Source organism: Lissotriton vulgaris, chromosome 5, assembly GCF_964263255.1.
Source record: "Lissotriton vulgaris chromosome 5, aLisVul1.2, whole genome shotgun sequence".
NCBI lineage: Eukaryota > Metazoa > Chordata > Amphibia > Caudata > Salamandridae > Lissotriton > Lissotriton vulgaris.
Window position 1 is genome coordinate 953,562,528 of NC_141693.1, and position 22,888 is coordinate 953,585,415.

The 22,888-nt window shown below is 46.1% G+C and overlaps 1 protein-coding gene across 1 annotated transcript in view; it reads right to left on the reverse strand.

Annotated features, from left to right (window-relative positions):
- Positions 1 to 531: 531 nt before the first annotated feature.
- GLRX3 (glutaredoxin 3) overlaps positions 532 to 22,888 on the reverse strand; it is a 251,731-nt gene continuing 229,374 nt past the window's right edge. The window contains exons 9-11 of the mRNA XM_086922549.1: positions 11,010 to 11,049; positions 10,817 to 10,909; positions 532 to 882 (exon numbers count right to left, since the gene is read on the reverse strand). Coding sequence (XP_086778675.1) covers positions 832 to 882; positions 10,817 to 10,909; positions 11,010 to 11,049 — 184 coding nt within the window. The 3' untranslated portion in view covers positions 532 to 831. The remainder of the gene's footprint in view (positions 883 to 10,816; positions 10,910 to 11,009; positions 11,050 to 22,888) is intronic.

Here is a 22,888-nt window from a genome sequence, read left to right on the forward strand (position 1 = left end):
AGCGCCAAAACACAGACTGCTCAGAGACTCAAATTGAATCAAAACATTGACGTATTACCATCAATAGCCACGAGAACTCAGGGTAAAGGTCTGCCTGCCTTCTAAAAAGGAATGGGGTTGGCAACACTAGCCTTTGAATGGGAACGAGGGCCAGGATAGACAAATGATACCCTCTCCGAAGAAAGACATGAGTACTCCGAGGCTGACGGACACTCCCTTTTAACATCTCTTAACTTTTTTCTCTTTTAACCTACCTCATAACACCATCATCCATGTTAATACAAATATTTATAATCTTTTCTTTCTTTCTTTTTTATTGCTGATGGCTTTTGTAATGGTTTTAATTAACTGTACAATAAAGTATTATCTTATCATTCACTAAGGGAGGGCAACAATTAAATTGTTCTTGGGAAATATACATAAACTAACCAGGAGTTGATCAATGAAAAAGAATATCGTTTCTCGAGAAGGACAGATGCATTTAAAGAGTATATTCTAAAATGTACAATGATTCAAAAAAACAATAAGACATTTTATTAAGTTTAAATTTAATTAAGTTAAATGATGTGAGCAGGTTATTATCTGCAATGGATATGGGCACACGGTATATACTTTACATGACCTTTCAAAGAATGAAACGCAAGTCATTTATTATGACAAGCATATTCATCAAATGTACATGACAACAACAAGTTCAACGTTCTTTCGGCAGAAAATCAAAATCCTTTTTATTCCCAGTTCAGTTAAAAGGACAGTATTGTATTTAGACTACAAATCATTTTTCAGCAGCGACCACGTCAGGTTCCTCATGAGCACTCTTGTCAATGTAGCTTAATTTTCACCTTTTAGAACTGATATCAATTCTCCACTTTCTTTCATTTCCTATGGAGGCAAAGCAAAGAGCTCAGTGAATAAATATAACAACTCATGTCGATACATAACAGAATTTTACACAATAAATCGCCATTTCATTAATCAAACACCTGTTTACATACCTGCACAGATTCATGGGATACCTAGAGAAGAGCGAAGCATGTTTTTTTACTATAAATAATTTTTAAATATTCAGAATGGCACCTACTGTTAGACCACCTTCTGTGTTTAGAGTTTATTTCCATTATGTGGGTGCTGTGCCGCCGGTCTTATGATGGTGTGAATGGCTTGTGGAGAATACTGGTGCATCACCTCAAAGCAAATGAGCCCCAACATATTGTCTGAGTTTACCTTAAGCTTTGCGACTGTTCTACAAGAATGTACTTTGTCCACAATAACAGATTTCTGAGTGGCCTGTATAGATAGTTCGCATACTTCTTCGAACTTTCACAGTTTTGTTATGCTCTTGCATAGTCCAAGGTGTTTTCCGACTTGATTTCTTCTAATAAGATCTAAATAATTCAAGATATTCAACACTGGCATCTTTCAGTGCTTGCAATATGTTCGCATTAGACAACAATACCTGGGAAGATTTTGAATTACTTAGTCATATAAAAAGCAAAAGGGAATCCAATTCTGAAATCACATTTAAAAAGTGGGCTTTGAAGGAAGGAAAAAAACACTTTGCATAGAGCATGTACAATTATTTGGTGGTAAGATGGTCCTACAGAGCGATACAGAAATACATAATACTTGATTTGTTTAACAATTAGGGACAATATACTGCAGCTAATAGTAACTCCCGAGTAGTAGTTATAATAAAGGTATCAATTAACGATTTTAAAATCAATGCTGTCCCAGGTAACTTAGCTGCTGGGTGGCATCACCACAACTAGCAACAAACACTGTGGGTACACGTGACCCTGTGTTTAACATCTTCAGCCGTTTTCAAGGGCAGTAGACACACAAGACTAGCTGCTAGCTCTCATTGCTAACATGACCGAGAGCGTAATCGACCAACAGTGCTTTCACTAACTCTGATGCAGTGATATGAGCATCCACTTGCCTCCTGTTTCTTTTCATCCCTGCAAACTGAAGTCCCAACCCACGGTCCTCCACAACATTGTCCTGGAATCGAGAGTGGTGGTCTGCTTTTTGCCACAGCTTGGCAAGGTGACCGCCCTGACCACATCGGAAGCGGTCGCTCCCAACGCTCCCTGGTCTTCTTGGGTATCGTTGGGTCTCATTTGCGCATTGCCTGCTTCTCGTTATAAGTGCTGCCTGATTAAGATTCAGAGCGCTCTATTGGCCGTGTAGCGCTCGATCGCTCATTAGCATTTTGAAGTCATTTGCGCATTGCCTGCTGCTCGATATAAGTGCTGCCTGATTAAGACTCATAGCGCTCTGTTGGCCGTGTAGCGCTCGTTCGCTCATTTGCATTTTGAAGTCATTTCTGCATTTAATTAGTGTTGCCTTGTTGTGCCGGTGCCACTGCACACAGCGTGATCCCACTTTGTGCCCCCAGCCTGCTTGGGTTTTACTTTTGCTGCCATCCATTTTGTTTGTTGTGCCTCGGAGCCCGTCCTCTAAACCCCGCTCCCGCCTCCCAGCTGCTCCACCCTCGCTCCGCCCCCCCACCATCCACATATGTCAGAACAGCTGACGCGTAGCGTTGACGCGCAGCGGTCGCGCCCCATGCGCGCCGAAGGTGCGCCAAAGGTAAGCCCGTCTACGCCCGTCCGCGCCCGACCCCCTGTCCCCCGCGATTCCCATTCCACCCGCATTACTTATAACGCCGCAATCCTCTCGGCCCTTAACCCCAGCCGACTCCCAAACTGCTACCTAGCCGCCCCAGGACACACCCATGGACCCTTCACCTGCCACTCCTGAAAGTTCGACTGCATCAGGACCCACACCAAATCCACAAACTCCAAACAGAGCTCCGACACTAACCACCTAAAGTGCATCCTGATCAACACCCGCTCAGTCCACAGGCACTCCATTGAACTTTGGAACCTACTCGACACTACATCGCCGGACGTCCCCTTCCTCACAGAAACATGGATGAACGCCTCATCAGCGCCTGACATCGCCATAGCCATTTCGGACGGCTACAAGATCATCCGAAACGACCGCATCAACCAAACAGGAGGAGGCATCACCATAGTCCATAAGAACACCATCCGCATCACGACCAGTTCCGCCGACAACCTCGCTTCCGCCGAACACCTCCACTTCCAAATTCACACCAACCACAAAACCACACTCAGAGGCACCCTCATCTACAGACCACCAGGACCCCGCACACAATTCAGCGAAGACATCGCCGACTTCATCAGCCCACATGCCCTCCCCTCCGAGAATTACATTCTACTGGTAGACCTCAACATCCACCTGGAAAAGAAAAACGACAACAACACCACCACCCTTCTGGATAACCTGGCCAATCTAGGACTCAAACAACTTGTAGACACCCCCACCGACTACGCTGGACACACGCTCGACCCTATCTTCACCTCCAGCAAGCACATCTCCTTCGATCACACCACAGCTCTCCATTGGACGGACCACAGCTGCGTTCACTTCGACTACAAAAAGTCCACGACCCACAACCGCCCACAACCTATTCCGCGAAGAAATTGGAACAAAATCACCACCGAACAACTCTTCACATCGCTTCACCAAAACCCCCCCACCAAATCATCGGACCCTAACCAAGCAGCCACTAACCTCACCCAATGAATCACCCATAGCGCCGACGAACTCGCACCCTTGAAAAACCATCTAATCAAGCAAGGTAGCAAAAAAGCCTCCCGGTTCAACGAGGACCTTAAGAAATCCAATAAGTTCTGCCGTACTCTCGAGAAAACCTGGAGAAAAAACCCAACCACTGATAACCTAGCCACCTTCAAGAATGCCACCCGCAAACACCACCAACTAATCCGATCCACCAAGAAATCAGCATTCAAGGATCGACTTCACAAAAATGCCCAAAACAGCAAGGAACTCTTCAAAATCGTCAAAGAATTTACCAACCCCACCGCCGGCACCAACGACATCAATCCCTCCCAAGACCTCTGCGACTCTCTATCCTCATTCTTCCACAACAAAATCGCCGAAATACATAACAGCTTTGAAAACCAGTCCGAAGACTTGTCCACTCCACCCATTTCCGATCCAACACCGCCCTCTAACAACCTTTGCGCCAGGAACCCAATCACCACCGAAGACACCACCCGCCTGATGAACTCCATCCACTCAGGATCGCCAACCGACCCATGTCCCCACCACATTTTTAACAAAGCAGGCTCCATCATCGCACCCCATCTCCACGATGTCATCAATTGCTCCTTCAACTCCGCTACCTTCCCGGAAATCTGGAAACATGCGGAACTCAGCGCCCTTCTGACGAAACCCACAGCAGACCCCACCGAACTTAAGAACTACCGCCCCATCTCGCTCCTCCCATTCCTCGCCAAAGTCATTGAGAAAGCCGTCAATAGTCAGCTCGCCACCTTCCTCGAATCCAACAAATCCCTCGACCCTTCACAATCCGGCTTCCGAGCCAAACACAGCACCGAAACCGCCCTCATCGCAGCTACAGACGACATCAGAACACTTCTGGACAACGGAGAAACAGTTGCCCTCATCTTACTTTCCTCTCCGCAGCCTTCGACACAGTCTGTCATAGCACACTCATACAACGACTCAGCAACGTCGGAATACAAGGAAAAGCATTGGAATGGATCATATCGTTCCTTGCCGGAAGAACCCAGAGAGTCCGCCTCCCCTCCCTTCAAATTAGAGGCCACCGAAGTCATCTGCAGCGTACCACAAGGATCATCACTCAGTCCCACCCTCTTCAACGTATACATGAGTCCCCTCGCATCCATCGCACGCCAACACAACATCATCTCCTACGCAGACGACACCCAGCTGATCCTCTCCCTCGCCAAAGACCCGAACACCGCCAAAACCAACCTTCACGAAGGAATGAAAGAAGTAGCCGAGTGGATGAAGAACAGCCGCTTAAAACTGAACTCGGACAAAACGGAAGTCCTCATCTTAGGCTCATCCCCCTCGGCCTGGGATGACTCTTGGTGGTCACCAGCCCTGGGAACCGCACCCACACCAACGGATCACGCACGCAACCTGGGCTTCATCCTGGACTCCTCCCTCTCGATAACCAGACAAGCCAATGCCGTCTCATCATCCTGCTTCAACATCGTATGCATGCTCAAAAAAGTCTTCCGCAGGATCCCCACTGAAACAATAAAGACGGTCACCCACGCACTGGTCACCAGCCGACTGGATTACGGAAACACCCTCTACGCCGGAACCACAGCCAAACTACAGAAAATACTTCAACGGATCCAAAACGCATCAGCCAGACTCATACTGGACATCCCTCGTCAATCTCACATTTCCGACCACCTGAAAGATCTCCACTGGCTCCCCGTCAACAAGAGAATAACGTTCCGTCTCCTCACCCACGCACACAAAGCCCTCTATGACCTAGGACCCGAATGCCTCAACACGAGACTGTCCTTCTACACCCCCACCCGCCAACTACGATCTTCCAATCAAGCCCTCGCCGCAATTCCGCGCATCCACAGATCCACCATGGGGGGGAAGATCCTTCTCCTACTTTGCGGCCAAGACCTGGAATTCTCTCCCCACCCACCTCCGCCTTACTCAGAACCACCTCTCCTTCAGAAAGCAACTAAAAACTTGGATATTCGATAAGTAAATGCACCCGCCTCCCCAAGCACCTTGAGACCCTCTGGGTGAGTAGTGCGCTATATAAATTATCTGAACTTGAACTTAACAGGGTGGAGGTATTTCACATACAATCGGATTCCAGCTTCCTTCAATGTTGAGAGCTCTCAATCTGTTGAAAGGAACATGCAGCTCCAAACTGTCATGTTTGACATTGCCATGTCTGACAGCCCGTTATGGGCGCTGATTTGAGTTTATGAGCACTTTCTTGGTCCTGATGAATTGCCTTGATGGCACGAAACATGTCGACCAGATCACTTATTGAGGGTTGAAACAGGCTTCCCACACATCGGTTGGTTGAAATCCCATACCCCTCTTAGTTTTAATAAAGTAGGCAGCTACAGGAATAAAGTACCCAGAGTAGACTGCACTAACTTTTTTTAGAATCACCACATTCACACGCTCACTACTTCACGATTAGGGCCCCTCACACCCACTCAAACATCGGCTTTGGAATAAAAGATCTCCGTTAAAGTGCAGCACCAAGTGCTGCCCGTCAGGCATTGCAGTGCCGGCTTGACGCAGGAGCAGGAAGCCGATGATGACACGAAGCTGCCGGTTGGGAATGCGACAGTAGTCGTAGAACCAGCCTGTTGTGTGAGGTTTCCCTAATTCCGACAAGGGACGACCGCCCCTGCCTTCCAGATACAACCACACTTCCAGAGAGAGGGAACTATTCCACTCTTTCTTGCATAGATATCATCCCCAGGGGAACTTTGTGCAATTATTTGGTTATTAGCTCAGCTTACAGTGACAAATGGCACCACTTGGGATTGGCTCTGGGGGGTCCTATAGGAAGCAGGAGACAAGGAGCCTTCTGAAGGGAGGAATCAAACTATCCAGCGCTCACTGCACCATAGGCCACAACAAAATTACAAATGCTCAGGGGTGTTGCATACACAGGAAAAGTTGCTTTCTCCTACCTTCTCATCTATTTTAGCAAACTGCTTGGTGACGCTATGTGGATGGGACCATATAAGGGTGCATAACTTAGGGAAATGTGCGAGATCTAATTACCGATAATGGAGCACACATCTATAGACAATCTGAAAGACCATTTCCTCTAGGGTGGGAATGGCTTTGAGAATCCCACCGGTTAAGTCTTGCACTTCCATTGGCGAACCTTTAGTAATGAGGGAGTGACAGAATTTTGGAGTCAGGCAATATGGTGTTGTGTATCCTTTGCAAAAAAAAAAAGCATTGAGCAGTCTTAAACTGTGCTCTATGATTGTACTGCCAGTAAACACTTATATCAAGAATTTGTTATTTCATTAAATGTCAAAATAATGACCTTCCAGTATTTGATGTCCACCTGTTGCTGAGTCAGCCGCCTGCAATCTTAGATCAGCTAACTCATGTCGAACGAGACAGGCTTCTTTATCCGTTTATCCGATACGTTCACATTGTAAGCAACAATTGTGTAAGTGTAGTAGGTGTAGAGGAAAAGACAGATTGTTTATCAGAAAATGTGTTACCTCTTCTGATACAGACTTCTAATTGCAGATTCCTCACATGGTGAATAAATACCAAAGCAATACATCCCCAGGTGGTGGTCTGTGGAATGGATCAGATCAGGAAATCCTAGGGATAGATCGGGAAAAATACCCATCTCAACAGCCCTGGTTATCTACACAAAGAGAACTTTGTGAACGTGTGAAGGGATGCTCGAAGAGCAGTCTGGTATGTGTACAAGACTGGTATACCAGATGCCAATGCAATGTTAGCATCCTTCGCTCTGGTTGGAATGAGCTCACAAGCCTTCTTGGGGATGATTTTTGGCCAGCCCATAGCGGAACATAATACACAGCACATTCCATCGGGAGATGGTTCACTTTTGCATCGCTTTCCACTTTCTCGCATCAGAGAAGTACACAGCTGATCATCTAAATGATGATCTTTAGTCCGATCAATATAAAAACTCAGTGCCTTCTTAGGGTCAAGAGGACATTCCACTTCCTTAGAAGGACGAAGTGGAGCGCAGAAAGCCCACACGGTGATGGACTGTACAACGCAGAAGGGTGTAAAAACCTTTAGCAGGAATGCCGCTTTTGTCCGAAGGCCACATTATTCATGGAAGAATTATGTGCATGGCTGCTGGACAGGCAGGGCCTGGAGTTCACTCACCCGCCTTGCCAAGGTAATGGCAATGAGAAAGACAATTTTGATGGTCAATAGGTGAAGATGACAACTATGCACAAGCCCAAAGGGAGTGCACGTGCGGTAGGTGGGAACCGAACTAAGGTCCACTGTGGCGTCGAAAACGTGTTGGAGGAAATATGTGTAGCCCTTTAAAAAAACACTTCACAACAGTTGATTTTAAAAGTGATGGCTGATCTGGTAGACACAAAAAGCTCAACGATAACCCAGAACTATTGCCACAACAAGGCCTTGCTGGGCTAAAGACAAACAAAGTAACAAGAGGTCAGGCAAGTTTGCATTTAAGAGTTGAATGTCACAGGGGAACACCTAGCAACAAACTTCTCCCAGCGTCCCGTGTAAACAGTTTTGGTGAATGGACACCTGACTGCCAGGAAGACACCAATCACCTCAGGAGTGAGATCAAAAGCCATCAATTGCAGTTAGTCTCCATGTAAAGAGGTGTAAGTTGCGCAATGCAGGACCTGCCCTGCTGCTGATAGAGGAGGTACTCCATAAGTCAGAGCCTGAACGGAGGGAAAATGCTCATGGCACGAATTTCTGGGTACCACACTCTCCACGCCCAGTTCAGGGTCACTAGGATGACTTGAGCCTGGTATTATTTGATACTTTTTCAGTACAGTGGGCAGGAGAGGTAGGTTCTATGACTCCATGCTACCCTAATTGTTGCAATACCAAAAGGCAGCTGTCTGTGAGCACCTGCACCTGTTCAGTCTTAATGGTTGGGAGGAGCGCTTTCAGTGGCAAGGGAATCGCTTGCAAATTCCAGCAGGTTGATGTGGAGGTGAGCTTCTACCAGAGACCAGAGTACTCTGAATTCTACATGTCCCAGGTGGATTACCCACGACAGCAACGCTGCTTCCATTACAACCATTAGATCGTGGTGGGGAAGGAGAGAGGTCCGCTACTGGTCTAGCTGCGGTCAAGCAGCCACCACTGAAGATCTTTTGCAAACTCCTCTGACACCTGGAGTGGCTCTGAAAGGTCCCCTTGGTTCAGAGCCCACTGAGACTACAAAACCTACTGCAGAGCCCACATGAGCCATTTGTCATAGTCCACGAGTAGGATGCAGGAAGTTAGGAGGCCAAGAAGCCTCAGAGTCCCTCTCAACGAGAACCAGGTGAAGGACTGAAACATCAAGATCATAGCTCAAATGTACTTGACTCCTTGAGGTGAAGGGAAAGCTCAGAAAGAGTTGCTCCTTTGAAGGGTAACAGCAACAAATGATGGACAGAATGCTGAATGATTCAAACATTCTCCCCCAGTCAAGAGATCTAGGTCAAATCCATTGTTCTTTTGCCCACTGCGCCACCCCAGTTTGGACCCAGCCATATGCGAATCAGTCTTGACCCTGTGCCTCATGGGAACAGTCCAGACGTTAATTGCCAATTTGGCAGGGAATGCCTAGACGTGGGTCCCTTGCTCACTTTGACACTGGATTTAAGCTAAAAGAAATGTTTTGCGGCTTGAAGGAAGAGTCTTTGTGCAGCAGCATTGGAATGTTGATGAAAAATGTAAAGGATGCTCAGTTTTGTTAGGGGCACCTTAACCATCACAGAGACCAGGAGTCGATCCCAAAACTGAATTGTGTCCTTCAGAAATGCCATTTCGATCCCAACTGCACCTCAACAACATGACCCTTGTCCTTATGTCCTGTATATGCTGACTCCTAAATATTTGAAAGTATTTGGCACCCATTCAATGTCTTTTCAGTGAAAACGGGTGGGTTGAGTTGCTTGACATCCCCGTGCAGTGTGAACAGACAGGATTTACCTCCATACATATGCGGCTAATTAGGTGTCCAAAACGTTAAAAAAATCCATAGCACTGTGTGCAGGTTCTCTCTACATACAATACCATGTCACTTGAGTGTAACAATATTTTATACGTCATTTGGTGAGCTATACAGCCTTTACATTTTGGTCCCCCTCTTATCATACATGTTAATGTTTCCATGACAAGTGCAAAGGACAGTGGTGACTGAGGTCATCCCTCTTATGGGCACCTTCCAACGAGCCACTGGTTCAAGGTTACCCTACCTGCCCTGACCCTCCTTGCATGGGCATGTAAATTGACACTATGATATCCTAACCAATTGTGTCAAACGCTTTCTCTAGAGCCACATATTACTGAGGGAGCCAACTTCATGTAAAGACCACACACTGTAACAGACCTATCTATATCAGCTCTCACATCTGCAGTTGTACCAAGACAGCTATCCTATATTAAACTGTCATTTCCCAAATTTCCAGCCTCTTGAGGAAAGAAGGGATAGAGGTGGTGCAAGTAAGACAGAGGAGTGGGCACTCAGTCCTGTCGCCCCATTGAATAAACTGCATGAAAAACTAACGGAAGACAAGTTTAATAAAAAAAAAAAGACATGAGGCCTGTGTATGCATTCTAAGCCTGGAGTAAAGGACTGGTGTTCTAGAAGCTGGCAGTCGGAAGTGATGTAAAGGCTGGAGTGAGTGTGGTGCCCTGAGTTCACCCTGGTTTCAGATCTTTGGAAAGATCCGACCTACAATATGTAAAATGTATTTCGTTTAATCCGAATTTGAAGTATTATTAAAAGTATTAATGAAGTATTATCCATTAACTATGGAAGACGATAGAGCTAGTAAAAAAACAACCACTAGGTGGCAATCACAATACTCGCATTGAACTTAAAATTAGCTCCAGAGAATTGTTGGGAAGGATATGGAATGGTATTGACTATTGTACGGGCAACACTTTCTGTATGCATACTAAATGTTCCATTTCCTGGAGCCTGGCAGTTTAAAAGATGGAAGCAAAATCGAGATACTAACACGCAGCCATCCATAATCAAGAATCAGTAATAATAATTAGTAGAATAGGGTCTCTGCTGAAAGGTAAAATGAACAGCAAACCTAAATCTGTTATAGCGTGCTTACAATAATACAGAGTTACAAAAATGCGAATTTTGCACAGAGGAGCGGAAAAAATGTTTGATACCGTTTAAAGATAGTTAACATGCTTTGAGTCTTACCTTAACAATATCCAGTCCTCCAATAAGTTCACCTTTCGCGTATAATTGAGGGAATGTGGGCCAATTAGAATACGTTTTTAATCCTTGTCGTACCTAAAGAGAAAATGTTATCAATAGGCTCGTTAACATCAACTTAGAATATAGAAATATACAACTGAAGGATAAAGAAAGTTGATAAGCAAACCTTACTAACCTCTTCATCTTCCAATATGTCAAAGGTTTCAAAGTCAACACTACAAGAAACAAGAATAATTGGCGTTAATTATGAGGTTATTTTCAACGACATGTAAAACATGCATGCCCAACCGTGGCCAGGAGCAAACCTTTAAAGTGATGCATTAAATAGTGTAAAGAGCAAATAGACCTTCTCACCTCATTAAACTGCTTAAACTTGATCTTAACCAATAACTGGTTGCTGCATGAGCCTGAGAAAAGGTGAAACAGAAAAGTACACAGCGCACATAGGTGGCGAAAAGTGAGACAACCCAATAAAAGCAGCGGAAGAGCATTCTTATGCGAATGAGAGAGCAAAAAAAGTTGAAGTAGAAGACCTATGAAAAGGCTGAGAAAATATTAGAAAAATGGTGGCAAAAAGACAAAAAAGCACTGCTCTCGCTTAGACAAGAGCTATTGGCTTTGCCAAAATCTTTTAGGCATGTTCTGGAGGATGTGGCTGCTGTGTAGCATGGTTAACAGTTATAAAAAATGTTTTTAAGGCGATAGGATACAGCCAGCATTGCCCGCATTATAGTAATTTTTTTAGGTCAAGCCTGGGCAGCGCATGCACTGCGAGGCATGCTGTATTCAGGTAGGGACTTGAAGCTTCGCCCACTCTCCGCCTATATTTTTCATTGGCTTGTGTCATTGTTCACTGTAAATTGTGGATATTCATTGGTCAATAGGCTTAGTAGTCCCTCCTTAGTACCGCCTTGCCTGCATTTTGTAACCTCCCATGGGGCACCCCCATTACATGTGTTGTTACTCGGTAGGCTTTAATTACAGACTGTGCAATATCTTCGCAAATAACAGGCTCTCTCCTAGTGCTTTTTAAAAAAAGTTGTAGCACAAACACATTTGCAATGCAATAGGTCTCGCATTTACAAGAGTTAAAGCTATTGGCATTGTAAATGACAATTCATTTTATTTATCGGTTTTAAAAACAACACAAATAAAAGACATTGTCATTTACAATGCCAATAGCTCAAAGTATTGTAAATGCGCTTCCTATTGCATTGCACATGCTTGTTTTTCTCATGGTGGGCCAATTGGGCAACACGGACAACAGACGGGAGAGTGGTGTAAGGTAAGAAACAACTGGAGTGTTGGGGTAGGAGGGAATATGCAACACGAACAATGGTAAGGCGGATTGGTGTACGGGAAGGAGCAACTCGAACAAGGATGTAACTGGAGGGGGCATAAGCAACACAGACGAGTGGGAGGGGCAGAAGCAACGCAGGCAAGGGCAGGTGGGAAGGAAAGAAGCAACGTGGGCATGGCGGGTGGGAGGGAAAGAAGCAACGCGGGCACACAGAAGCAACACGGACAACTGAAGCAACATGGGCGGGAGGGAGGGACAGAAGCAACACGGACAAGGGTGGGTGGGAGGAACAGAAGCAACACGGACAAGGGTGGGTGAGAGGGACAGAAGCAACACGGACAAGGGTGGGTGGGAGGGACAGAAGCAACACGGACAAGGGTGGGAGGGACAGAAGCAACACGGGTGGGTGGGAGGGACAGAAGCAACAAGGACACGGGTGGGTGGGAGGGACAGAGGCAACACGGACATGGGTGGGTGGGACATATCAGAAGCGACAAGGGTGGGTGGGAGGGTCAGAAGCAACACGGACAAGGGTGGGTGGGAGGGACAAAAAAACAGACAAGGGTGGGTGGGAGGGACAGAAGCAACACAGACAAGGGGGGTGGGAGGGACAGAAGCAACACAGACAAGGGGGGTGGGAGGGGAAGAAGCAACACGGACAAGGGCTGGTGGGAGGGGAAGAAGCAACACGGACAAGGGCTGGTGGGAGGTTTAAGAAGCAACACAGAATAGGGCTGGTGGGAGGTTTAAGAAGCAACACGGACAAGAAGGGGTGGGAGGGGATGAAGCAACACAGACAGGGAGGGGTGAGAGGGGACGAAGCAACACGGACAAGGGCAGGTGGGAGGGGATGAAGCAACAAGGGCGGGTGGGATGGGAGGAAGCAAGATGAACAAGGGCGGGTTAGAGGGGTCGAAGCAACATAGACAAGGGAGGGATAGAGGGGGAAGCAACGAGGACAAGGGCGGGTTGGAGGGGAAGAAGCAACACGGACAAGGGAAGTTGGGAGGGGACGAACCAACACGTACAAGGGCAGGTGGGAGGGGGAAAAGCCACAAGGGCGGATGGGAGTGGGTGAAGCCACAAGGGCGGATGGGAGTGGGTGAAGCCACAAGGGCGGATGGGAGTGGGTGAAGCCACAAGGGCGGATGGGAGGAGACAAAGCCACAAGGGCGGATGGGAGGAGACAAAGCGACAAGGGCAGGTGGGAGGGGACGAATCAACAAGGACAAGGGCGGGTGGGAGGGGACGAAGTAACAAGGACAAGGACAAGGGCGGGTGGGAGGGGACGAAGCAACAAGGACAAGGGCGGGTGGGAGGGGACGAAGCAACAAGGACAAGGGCGGGTGGGAGGGGACGAAGCAACAAGGACAAGGGCGGGTGGGAGGGGACGAAGCAACAAGGACAAGGGCGGGTGGGAGGGGACGAAGCAACAAGGGCGGTGGGAGTGGACGAAGCAACAAGGGCGGTGGGAGTGGACGAAGCAACAAGGGCAAGGGCGGGTGGGAGAGGACAAAGCAACAAGGACAAGGGCAGCTGGGAGGGGACAAAGCAACACAGCCAAGGGCGGGTGGGAGGGGACAAAGCAACACAGCCAAGGGCGGGTGGGAGGGGACAAAGCAACACAGCCAAGGGCGGGTGGGAGGGGACAAAGCAACACAGCCAAGGGTGGGTGGGAGGGGACAAAGCAACACGGCCAAGGGCGGGTGGGAGGGGACAAAGCAGCACGGCCAAGGGCGGGTGGGAGGGGACGAAGCAACACGGACAAGGGCAGGTGGGAGGGGAAGAAGCAACACGGACAAGGGCAGGTGGGAGGGGAGGAAGCAACATGGACAAGGGCGGGTGGGAGTGGATAAAGCAACAAGGGAGGGTGGGAGGGGTTAAAGCAACAAGGGAGGGTGGGAGGGGTTAAAGCAACAAGGGAGGGTGGGAGGGGTTAAAGCAACAAGGGAGGGTGGGAGGGGTTAAAGCAACAGGGGTGGGAGGGGTTAAAGCAACAAGGGAGGGTGGGAGGGAGGGGTTAAAGCAACAAAGGAGGGTGGGAGGGGATGAACCAACAAGGGAGGGTTGGAGGGGAAGAAGCAACAAAATGAAGAAACAAGGGTGGGTGGGAGAGGAAGAAGCAGCAAGGGCGGGTGGGAGAGGAAGAAGCAACAAGGGCGGGTGGGAGAGGAAGAAGCAACAAGGGCGGTGGGAGAGGAAGAAGCTAGACGGACAAGGGCAGGTGGGAGGGGATGAAGCAACACAGGCAAGGGCGGGTGGGAGGAGAAGAAGCAACATGGACAAGGGCGGGTGGGAGGGGAAGAAGCAACAAAATGAAGAGGCAACAAGGGAGGATGGGAGAGGAAGAAGTAAATGAAGAAGCAACATTTAGAAGCAACACAGACAAGCACGGGTGGAATTGTAAAGAAGCAACACGGGGAAGGACAACAGGGGAAGGAAATAGTACCTCAAACACAGCACAAGCAGCTGAAGGACAGTAATGAAGATGAAGCAATCAGTACTTGGTCCACGCTCCACACGAAAAAGGAGTAAGTGAAGCCGGCATGCGCTGGCCAATTAGGAGGCAGCAAATAAGAAGCTAGTGAAGCCAACGAATGGGGGGCTGCAAGCCCCTTATTGTATACAATATCTCTTGCAAGTGAGTGCATGCACACTGTTTTAGGCAAGACCTCAAAAGATAGAGGAATGAGCTGAAATAAGGGTGGGACAAATAACAAAAAGAGGAGCAAATGAAGCAAATCAGGAGTGAGAAAATCAGAGTGTGAGGGGGAATCATTTTACAATAAGGAGTTCAAACTGTCACAGCACACACTTAAACAAATCCATATGTAAGAAGCTTTCAAACTCAGGTTATCCAGGCACCAGCTCAGCGTCTATATGACGTAAACATAATGAAATATGCATCTAAAAACTAAGAGCTTTCAAATTCTTCCTTTTTTTAGGTTCTGTTTTATAACCATAACTACATTTCAACTGTGGTTTCGTAAGTGAATTTCTGTTTTTTTGCATATGTTAAGATCTTATTACCAAACCTAACGTAAAATTCTTAACTGTCGTTTTAGTTTCGCAGCTTGAAGAATTTCTAGATTCACATGCTGTGCATTATTCCGCCATCTAGTGGTTGAGTCTGGAATTGGTGATAAAAAAAGTTGGTCCTTCCACTATTTTTGTGTTAGTTGTAGGTGGGAGTCGACCTACCTGTATTTGATACACCTTGTGACGTTGTCGTGCTTCCTCTTGAAGCTTCCACCTTTGGTCGCCATCTTCAGATTCTTTTTTTCTGTTCTCTCATCTTCCTCTCGCTCATCTTCTTGGCGGAAGAGGGTAGGTTCGCATATGAATTCAGAAATACTTCAAGCTGCAAAACTACATGACAAGTAAGAATTTATAAGTGTTTGCAGCGTGAAGTTTTTCTGGATTCACATGCTGTGCATTTACTACAGTGGTGGTTAGGTTGAATATGAGTGATAAGCAAATAGATGTTGTAAGACCCTTTGTCCTACTTGTGCTTCCATGTTTATCTGAATGTCCACCCAGTAGTGTTTTGTGAATGTGTGCACTGGTGACCATAATGCAGCCATACAAATATTTTGCAGTGGAGTTTTAGCTAGGAAAGCGATAGTAGTTCCCTTCTTTCTTGCTGGGTGTGTACCAGGACTCCTTTTTGTAGTGTCACAACCTGCCTGTTTATGGTATAATTGTATGGTTTGTGCAATTCATCTTGCAACTGAGTTATTTGCTAACTGGTCTTCCCAGGAAACTGTTCGCAAATGACACAAAGAGTTGCTTTGTCTTCCTATGAGGCTTTGTCCTCTCTGTGTAATACATTACTGTTCGCCTTGCGTTTAGGGTATGTAATGTCCTTTCTACGAGTGGCCTGAGTTTCTGAAAGAAACTTGGTATCTAAATAGCTTGATTAAGTGAAACTGTGAGATGACTTTTGACAAGAACTGAGGGTCTGTCCTCATGACAATCTTTTCGTTGTAAATGGAAGAAGAGTCCAGGAGCAGGTAAGTGAAGATAAGAGCTTTATTGCAGCACACAGGAATAGGTAGGTCAGCCCCTCGTCCAACCAGAGCTCCAACTGCCAACAGGGCGAAGGAGAACTCCAGAACCCAGAACACAGAGAGAGATCTAGAGTGCTGGCCCAAGGAAGAAGCAAAGCACTGTACAACATATCTCCCCCCTTTGCAAGGAAAGATAACACAGGAAAGGAAAAGAAACATTAATGTACATAGTCATTCAAGTACATGGGTGGGCGACGGGAGCGAGAGCTCCTCAATCTGACATCAACGGAAGAAGAGGAAGGAGAGGCAGGAGCACAAGGGACAGGAGCAGGAACAGGAGGGACAGGAGCAAAATCAACCGAAGAACCACTACAATGTGTACATAAAGAAGTGGAGGCATCGCCACCACCCACCTCCCCCCGTCCAGTTGGCAAGGGGATGGGAGAAGAAGGACAGCCAGAAGACAGCAAATAGCCATTACAACCGTCAACTCCAGTAGCAAACAGGTCATCAGAAGAAAAATCTTTACACTTTTGGTAGAGCGCCACCCTCCGATAATTCCAACTTTCGCCATTGGCTAGGACAATGAAATGCGGAAAAACCTTTTTGACTCTGTAGGGACCCCCAAACTTGCTAAGACCTTTAGCAAGCCTCCCAGGCTTAACTTTAACAAGGTCACCCACAGAGATGGGCAAGGGGGTACTGTTACGAATTAAAGGCACTTCTCCACGAGAACCCTTCAACCAAGCAGGGGTTAATTTAGTTATTGGTGTGCGTCCACGCATTAGTTCAAAAGGAGACTTTTCACCACTCTTATGCGGTGTGGAGCGGTAAGCCCAGACCAGTTCCTGGACACGTTCATCTGAAAAGCAACCAGTCTCTACAAACATTTGAATCACACCTTTAACAAGGCGATTCACTCTTTCACAAAGGCCATTGCCCTGTGGGTTGTTAAGGCTAGTCTTCTGATGCCTGATGCCACATTCATTTACAAAAGAAGTCATTTTCGAGGATGTGAGTTGAGTCCCATTATCAGAAATGAGGACAGATGGATAACCTTCGTTAATGAAAATACCCTTCAAAAACTTAATGGTGGTGTCAGTGTTAATCTCTTTTACAAATTGTACGCAAAGCCATTTCGAAAAACAATCGATTAAGACAATTGCAAAACGGTGATCAGTAGGTAATTCACTCATGGGGCCTATGAAGTCTATGCAGACACTGTGCCAGGGAGCATTCTCAAAAACAATCTTATGTGTAGATTGAGAGCCCAAAACTTTCAGACGCTTCTCGCCTTCTTTGCAGAAGCTACACTTCAACACACAATCAACTGCATCATTATCAATAGAGGGCCACCAAAAGTTCTGTTTGACACGACGTTGAGTGAGGCTCTGACCCAAATGTCCCTCATGGGCTAAGTCAAGGATCCTCCTTCTTAAGAGGCTAGGAGGGACAAAGCAATCACCTCGCATCAACACATCTTTCCCATCTAAGGAAAGTTCATCCAAGATTTTCAGGAAGGGTCTGACTAAAGGACTAACGGTACTTTCTCTTCTTGTTCCTTTAGAAACAAGATTGATAACAGCCTTTAAAGTCAGATCTTCCTCCATGCCTTTGGACCACTCATCACGAGAGAATGAGCCACCTCCCACCAACAAAACATCCTCCATCACAGCAACAGCAAGGTCATCAGATGTGATCTCAGAATCACCACAAGTGGAAGGAATGGGAAGCCTAGACAGACAATCCGCCTGAATATTCTTCCATCCGTGAACAAATTCGATCTCACACTGATAGTCTTGTAAGCGAGAGGCTAATCTCGCCAATCTTGGAGAACCCTTTCCGGCACCACCGGGCGCTAGGACATTTAAAAGGGGTTTGTGGTCTGTGCGCAAAACGAACTTGTAACCCCACAAGTAGGTCCGAAAGTAACTTGTGCCCCAGACCGCAGCAAGGGCTTCACGCTCTATAACAGAGTAGTGAGATTCTGAGGTAGATAGAGGCCTAGACGCGAAAGCTATGGTTTTCTCAACACTCCCATGTTTTTGTAAGAGGACCGCACCAAGGCCAATGGCACTGGCGTCAACCATAAGAATGGAGGACCGAGCAGTTTCAATAGGGGTGAGGACATTAGCAGATTTAAGTTCCCCTTTAATTAACTTAAAGCAGGATTCATGCTCAGTAGTCCAACAAAATTTTACACCTTTTTTTAGCAAGGATCTCAGGGAAGCAGTCTTAGACGAAAAATCCCTTACAAATTTCGAGTAAAACTCGATCAAGCCCATAAAGGACCGAAGTTGATCCTTATCAACGGGGGAAGGTGCTAGCTCAATGGCCTCAAGTAAGTTTTTCTTTGGTCTAATGCCTTCTTCAGACAAACAAAAACCTAAATACTCTATTTCCTTCAACAAAAAGGCACACTTCTCTTTTCTTAACGTCAAACCAGCCTCATCTACTCTAAGTAACACATCTTGCAAAATGTTATTGTGTTCTCGTAGAGAATCACCATATATCAAGATATCGTCTTGAAAATACAGCACCTTATCAAGACCCTTGAAAACCTCAGAGACAAGTCTCTGGAAAACGCTAGCGGCTGAGTCTAGCCCAAAGGGTAGCCTAGTGAATTGGAATGTTCCCTCGCTGGTGATAAAAGCAGTTAAGTGCTTTGAGCTGTCATCTAGGCAAATTTGATGGTAGGCATGTTTAAGGTCCAACTTACTGAAGAACCTAGCTCCTTTAAGAGTCGATACCAATTCACCAATGTTGGGTAGGGCGAACACGTCAGCTACAACACACTTATTTAGGGAACGAAGATCTACACAGAATCTAATCTTGTTATCCGGTTTCTGCGAGATCACTACGGGCGAAACCCAAGGAGATGCTTCGATGGGTTCAATAATTCCCCCTTGGAGCATTTCCTCAAGGGTAGCCTTAACTTCATTGCGTAAAGCAAAGGGCACCCTCCTCACTGTGTTGAATGGGTGAACTGCCCTCCTTGAGAAATATGCGATGTGAGTAGCCAATCAGTTCACCCAACTGGTCTCTAAAAACATTTTTATATTTGGCCAATATGTCCTCCAAGGATGAGGTCTCAACAATTGAAATTGGATTATCAGATCTAGGATCAACCACAATGTGCAGATCAAATTGATGGTGACGACCTAAAATTGCTGGTCCATCTGTTGATATATATATTTTACCATGAGCTGATCTGCCTTTGAAGTTAATTTCAGCTTCAAAGAAACCTAGCATGTCAATCTTCTCACCTTGGTAGCCAGACGGGAAAATGTCACACGTCTTCAGTGCTCTTTCGCCCCACACACTCTTCATTAATGAAGTGGGAATTATGGTCCACTTGGAACCTGTGTCAACCATGAGTGTGATAATTTTCCCATCAATAACAAAGTCATCCTTAAAAGGATTACCCCTCTGGTTGTCACACGAGCATACTGTGTCAGTCAGAACTAAAATTTTGTTACCATCACGTCTCAAATCATCACATTCATTAATGACTGTAACCCTTGAATTATTCTTATTTCTACACATTTTCGCGAAGTGTCCCGCCTTACCACAACGTCACTTTTCTTTGTGTACCTCAAAGTACGGTTCCTAGAATCTGAATGCATGCAACTCACTAACTCCGCATAGTTAAGTAATGGCCACTAGAAACGCAGTCTTTAGAGTGAGCATTTGTAAAGAGCTTTTATGTATTGGTGCGAAAGGTGCTTTCATTAACTGTGTGAGCACTATATTAAGATTCCATTCTGGAGCAGGTACCCTCGTTGGTGGTGCAATTCTCTTTGCTTTTTCCAAGAACCGTTTGAGGACTGGTGAATTGAAAAAACTTCTTCCCATGTGCCCTATAGTGTATGCCACTTTTGCTGCCAAATGCACCTTCAGAGATGAATAGGTTAGGTTACATCCTGAAAGGTGTTATAAGTAACTTAAAACTGTGTTTTTCCCTATATACTTTTGTCTGCACCACAGAAAGTATCTTTTCCATTTTACAGAATAACATTTCCTAGTTGTTGGTTTTCTTGCCTCCTTCCAGCTTGTCATTCTTTTGGGTAGTTTTATTTGCCCAAACAGTCTTCAAGAGCCATGTTTTTAAACTTAAGGACTCTGGTTCTGGATGGAAAACATTTCCTCCTTCATTGACAGCAGGTCTTGTCTGATTGGTAGTCTGTAAAACTTCCCCTGTGCCAAGTTTATGAGATCTGAAAAAATGCGTCTGCCTTGCCCACTGTGGATTAATCAGTATATGTGTCATGCTGCGGTTGATGCATTTGCTGATCACCTTGTAGAGTAGTGATATTGAGGGGAAAGTGCAAGCAAATTTCCCAGATCAGTTTATAGACAGTGTATTCCAGAGTGATTGGTAGCACTGTATTCGGGAGGCAACGTGTTGGCATTTATCTTCCCAGGGAGTTGCGAAGACATCTATTTCTGGAGTTCCTATTTATGAAAGATCTTTGAGAGTACTGTTTGGTTCAGTTCCCACTGATGAGACCATGAAGCTTGTCTGCTTAGTCTGCCTGCTTCTGTATTGTCTTTCCCAGGCAGATGGCTCGCTACCATGTGTATTTTCTTTTGGATGTCCCAGAGCCATATCTCTTGTGCTAGTCTTGACAGTGGCATTGGGTGTGTCCCTCGTTTGTTTACATAAAACAGGGTGTTTGTTTTGTCTTTTAGGATCGATACGGATTTCCCCAAGAACTCTTTCTGAAAAGCTTTTAAGGCTATTAAAACGGTCTTTAGTTCTAGGAAGTTGATGTGTTGCACTGCATCCTAGTCCTTGTAGACGCCTCTGACCTTGAGGTTGTTTGTGTGTGACCCCTATCCCTGCTGCGAGGCAACCGTAGATATGGCCACTGTAGGCATTGTCTGTGTAAATTTCCTTCCTTGTAGTATAGGTGCTTTGTTCCAACACGCTATTTCTTCCTCTATTTTCTGCGTGACAACCACTAGATCTTCCCAACTCCCTGTTGACTGTGACCATTGATTTTGTACCATTCCTGAAGTGGTCTCATGTGAAGCCTTGTGTGCAATATTAAAAGGATGCAAGATGCCAGCATTCCCATCAGCTTCTCCACCATCCTCACTGTCAGATTGCCCCTTCTGGTAGAGTTGTGTCTCTTTCAGAAGCGCGTTTACTCTCTTCGGAAGGCTTTCCTGTTTACAGTATTTAATTTTGCACCTAGGAAGATCTTTTCTTGTTCCGGGTCTGGCGATGTGGTTTGCATTTCTGGTATGAATTTGCCTTTATCAGCCAGTTGTCCAGATAGGTATTCCCAGTCTTCATAAGTGAGCTGCTATTTTGTGAATACTCTTGGAGCTGATTTTATCCCAAAGGCCAATACCTTGAACTGGTATTGTTCCTTGTTCACTGTGAATCTGAGAAATCTTTTGTCATTTGCATTCGTGTGTAGATAGGTGTCTTTTAAATCTATTGTGGCCATACAATCCCCTATTTGAATGTGTGGTGTTACCTCCTGCAGTGTGGCCATTTTGAACTTGCTAGTTCATATGAACTTGTTTGGAAATCCGAGGTTTAGGATTGGTCAGAGCGACCCATCTAACCTTTGGATTTAAGAAGTATGTCGAGTAGTTTTCCCTTGCTTATTTCCTGTCTTGGCACAAACTCTATAGCCTCTTTTGTCTTCCACTCCTCCACTTCCTTGAGTAGGAGGGCTATCTCCTGTCTCAAATGTACTCTTTTCTTTGGGATCTTGCTAGGAGGTGCCTTTAATAATCCTATGCAACATCCAAATTGTATCAGTTTTAGAAGAAAAGAAAACCGATGGATTTAGGCCCAGATCTCTGTACTGGGGTGAATGTATGACATTGTTCTGCATTCTGTCCATCAACTGTGGTTTTTGCATTTGTCACCCAGAGTGGGATGGGTATGCTCAGACGTGAGTCCCATGCACTCCACACCACTGGATTCAAGCAAGCCGGGCTGAAGACGGCTGGAATGCCAGAAACCGGTCCTCGGAAGCTTGTTTCCGGTCCAGGGAAGGCATGGCTTGGCAGTTCGGGCTGGACTGTTCCCATGAGGCACAGGGTTTGACTGATTTGCATATGGCCATGTCTGAACTGGGGTGGTGTGGAGTGCAAAAAAACGATGGATTTAGGCCCAGATCTCTGTACTGGGGTGAATGTATGCCATTGTTTGTAATTTGTAATTTGTAACTGGGTTTTGTATCGCGCCAACTCACCGACAAGTCTCAAAGCGCTACTGACCAAGTACAGCAACAAGAAACAAGAAGAGAGTGTAGAAGTGTCTGAAGCTAGTAACCGACTACTGAGATGTAAATGAGTCTTTGAAGAGTAGAGTCTTCAGGGACTTCCTGAAATGGAGAAGGTTGGACTCTCTGCGAAGCGCCTCCGGTAGCTTATTCCAGATGATAGGAGCCTGAACTGAAAAGGATCTGCCTCCTTTTGTTGCCAGCTTAAAGCGTGGACAGGATAGCAAAAAAGAGCCGGACGATCGCAGGGCGCGCTTAGGTTCATATATTTCAAGCCTATCTTTTATATAGGCTGGCGCCTGTCCGTGGATTGCTTTGTGGCAGATGCACATACTCTTGAATTCGACTCTTTGTACTATAGGCAGCCAATGTAGCCTATGGAGCAAAGGGGAGGCATGAGTCCGCCTCGGCACTCTAAATATCAAGCGCGCTGCGTCATTCTGAATGACCTAAAGACGGTTGGATGAGTTTTTTGGGAGGCCAAGGTATAACACAT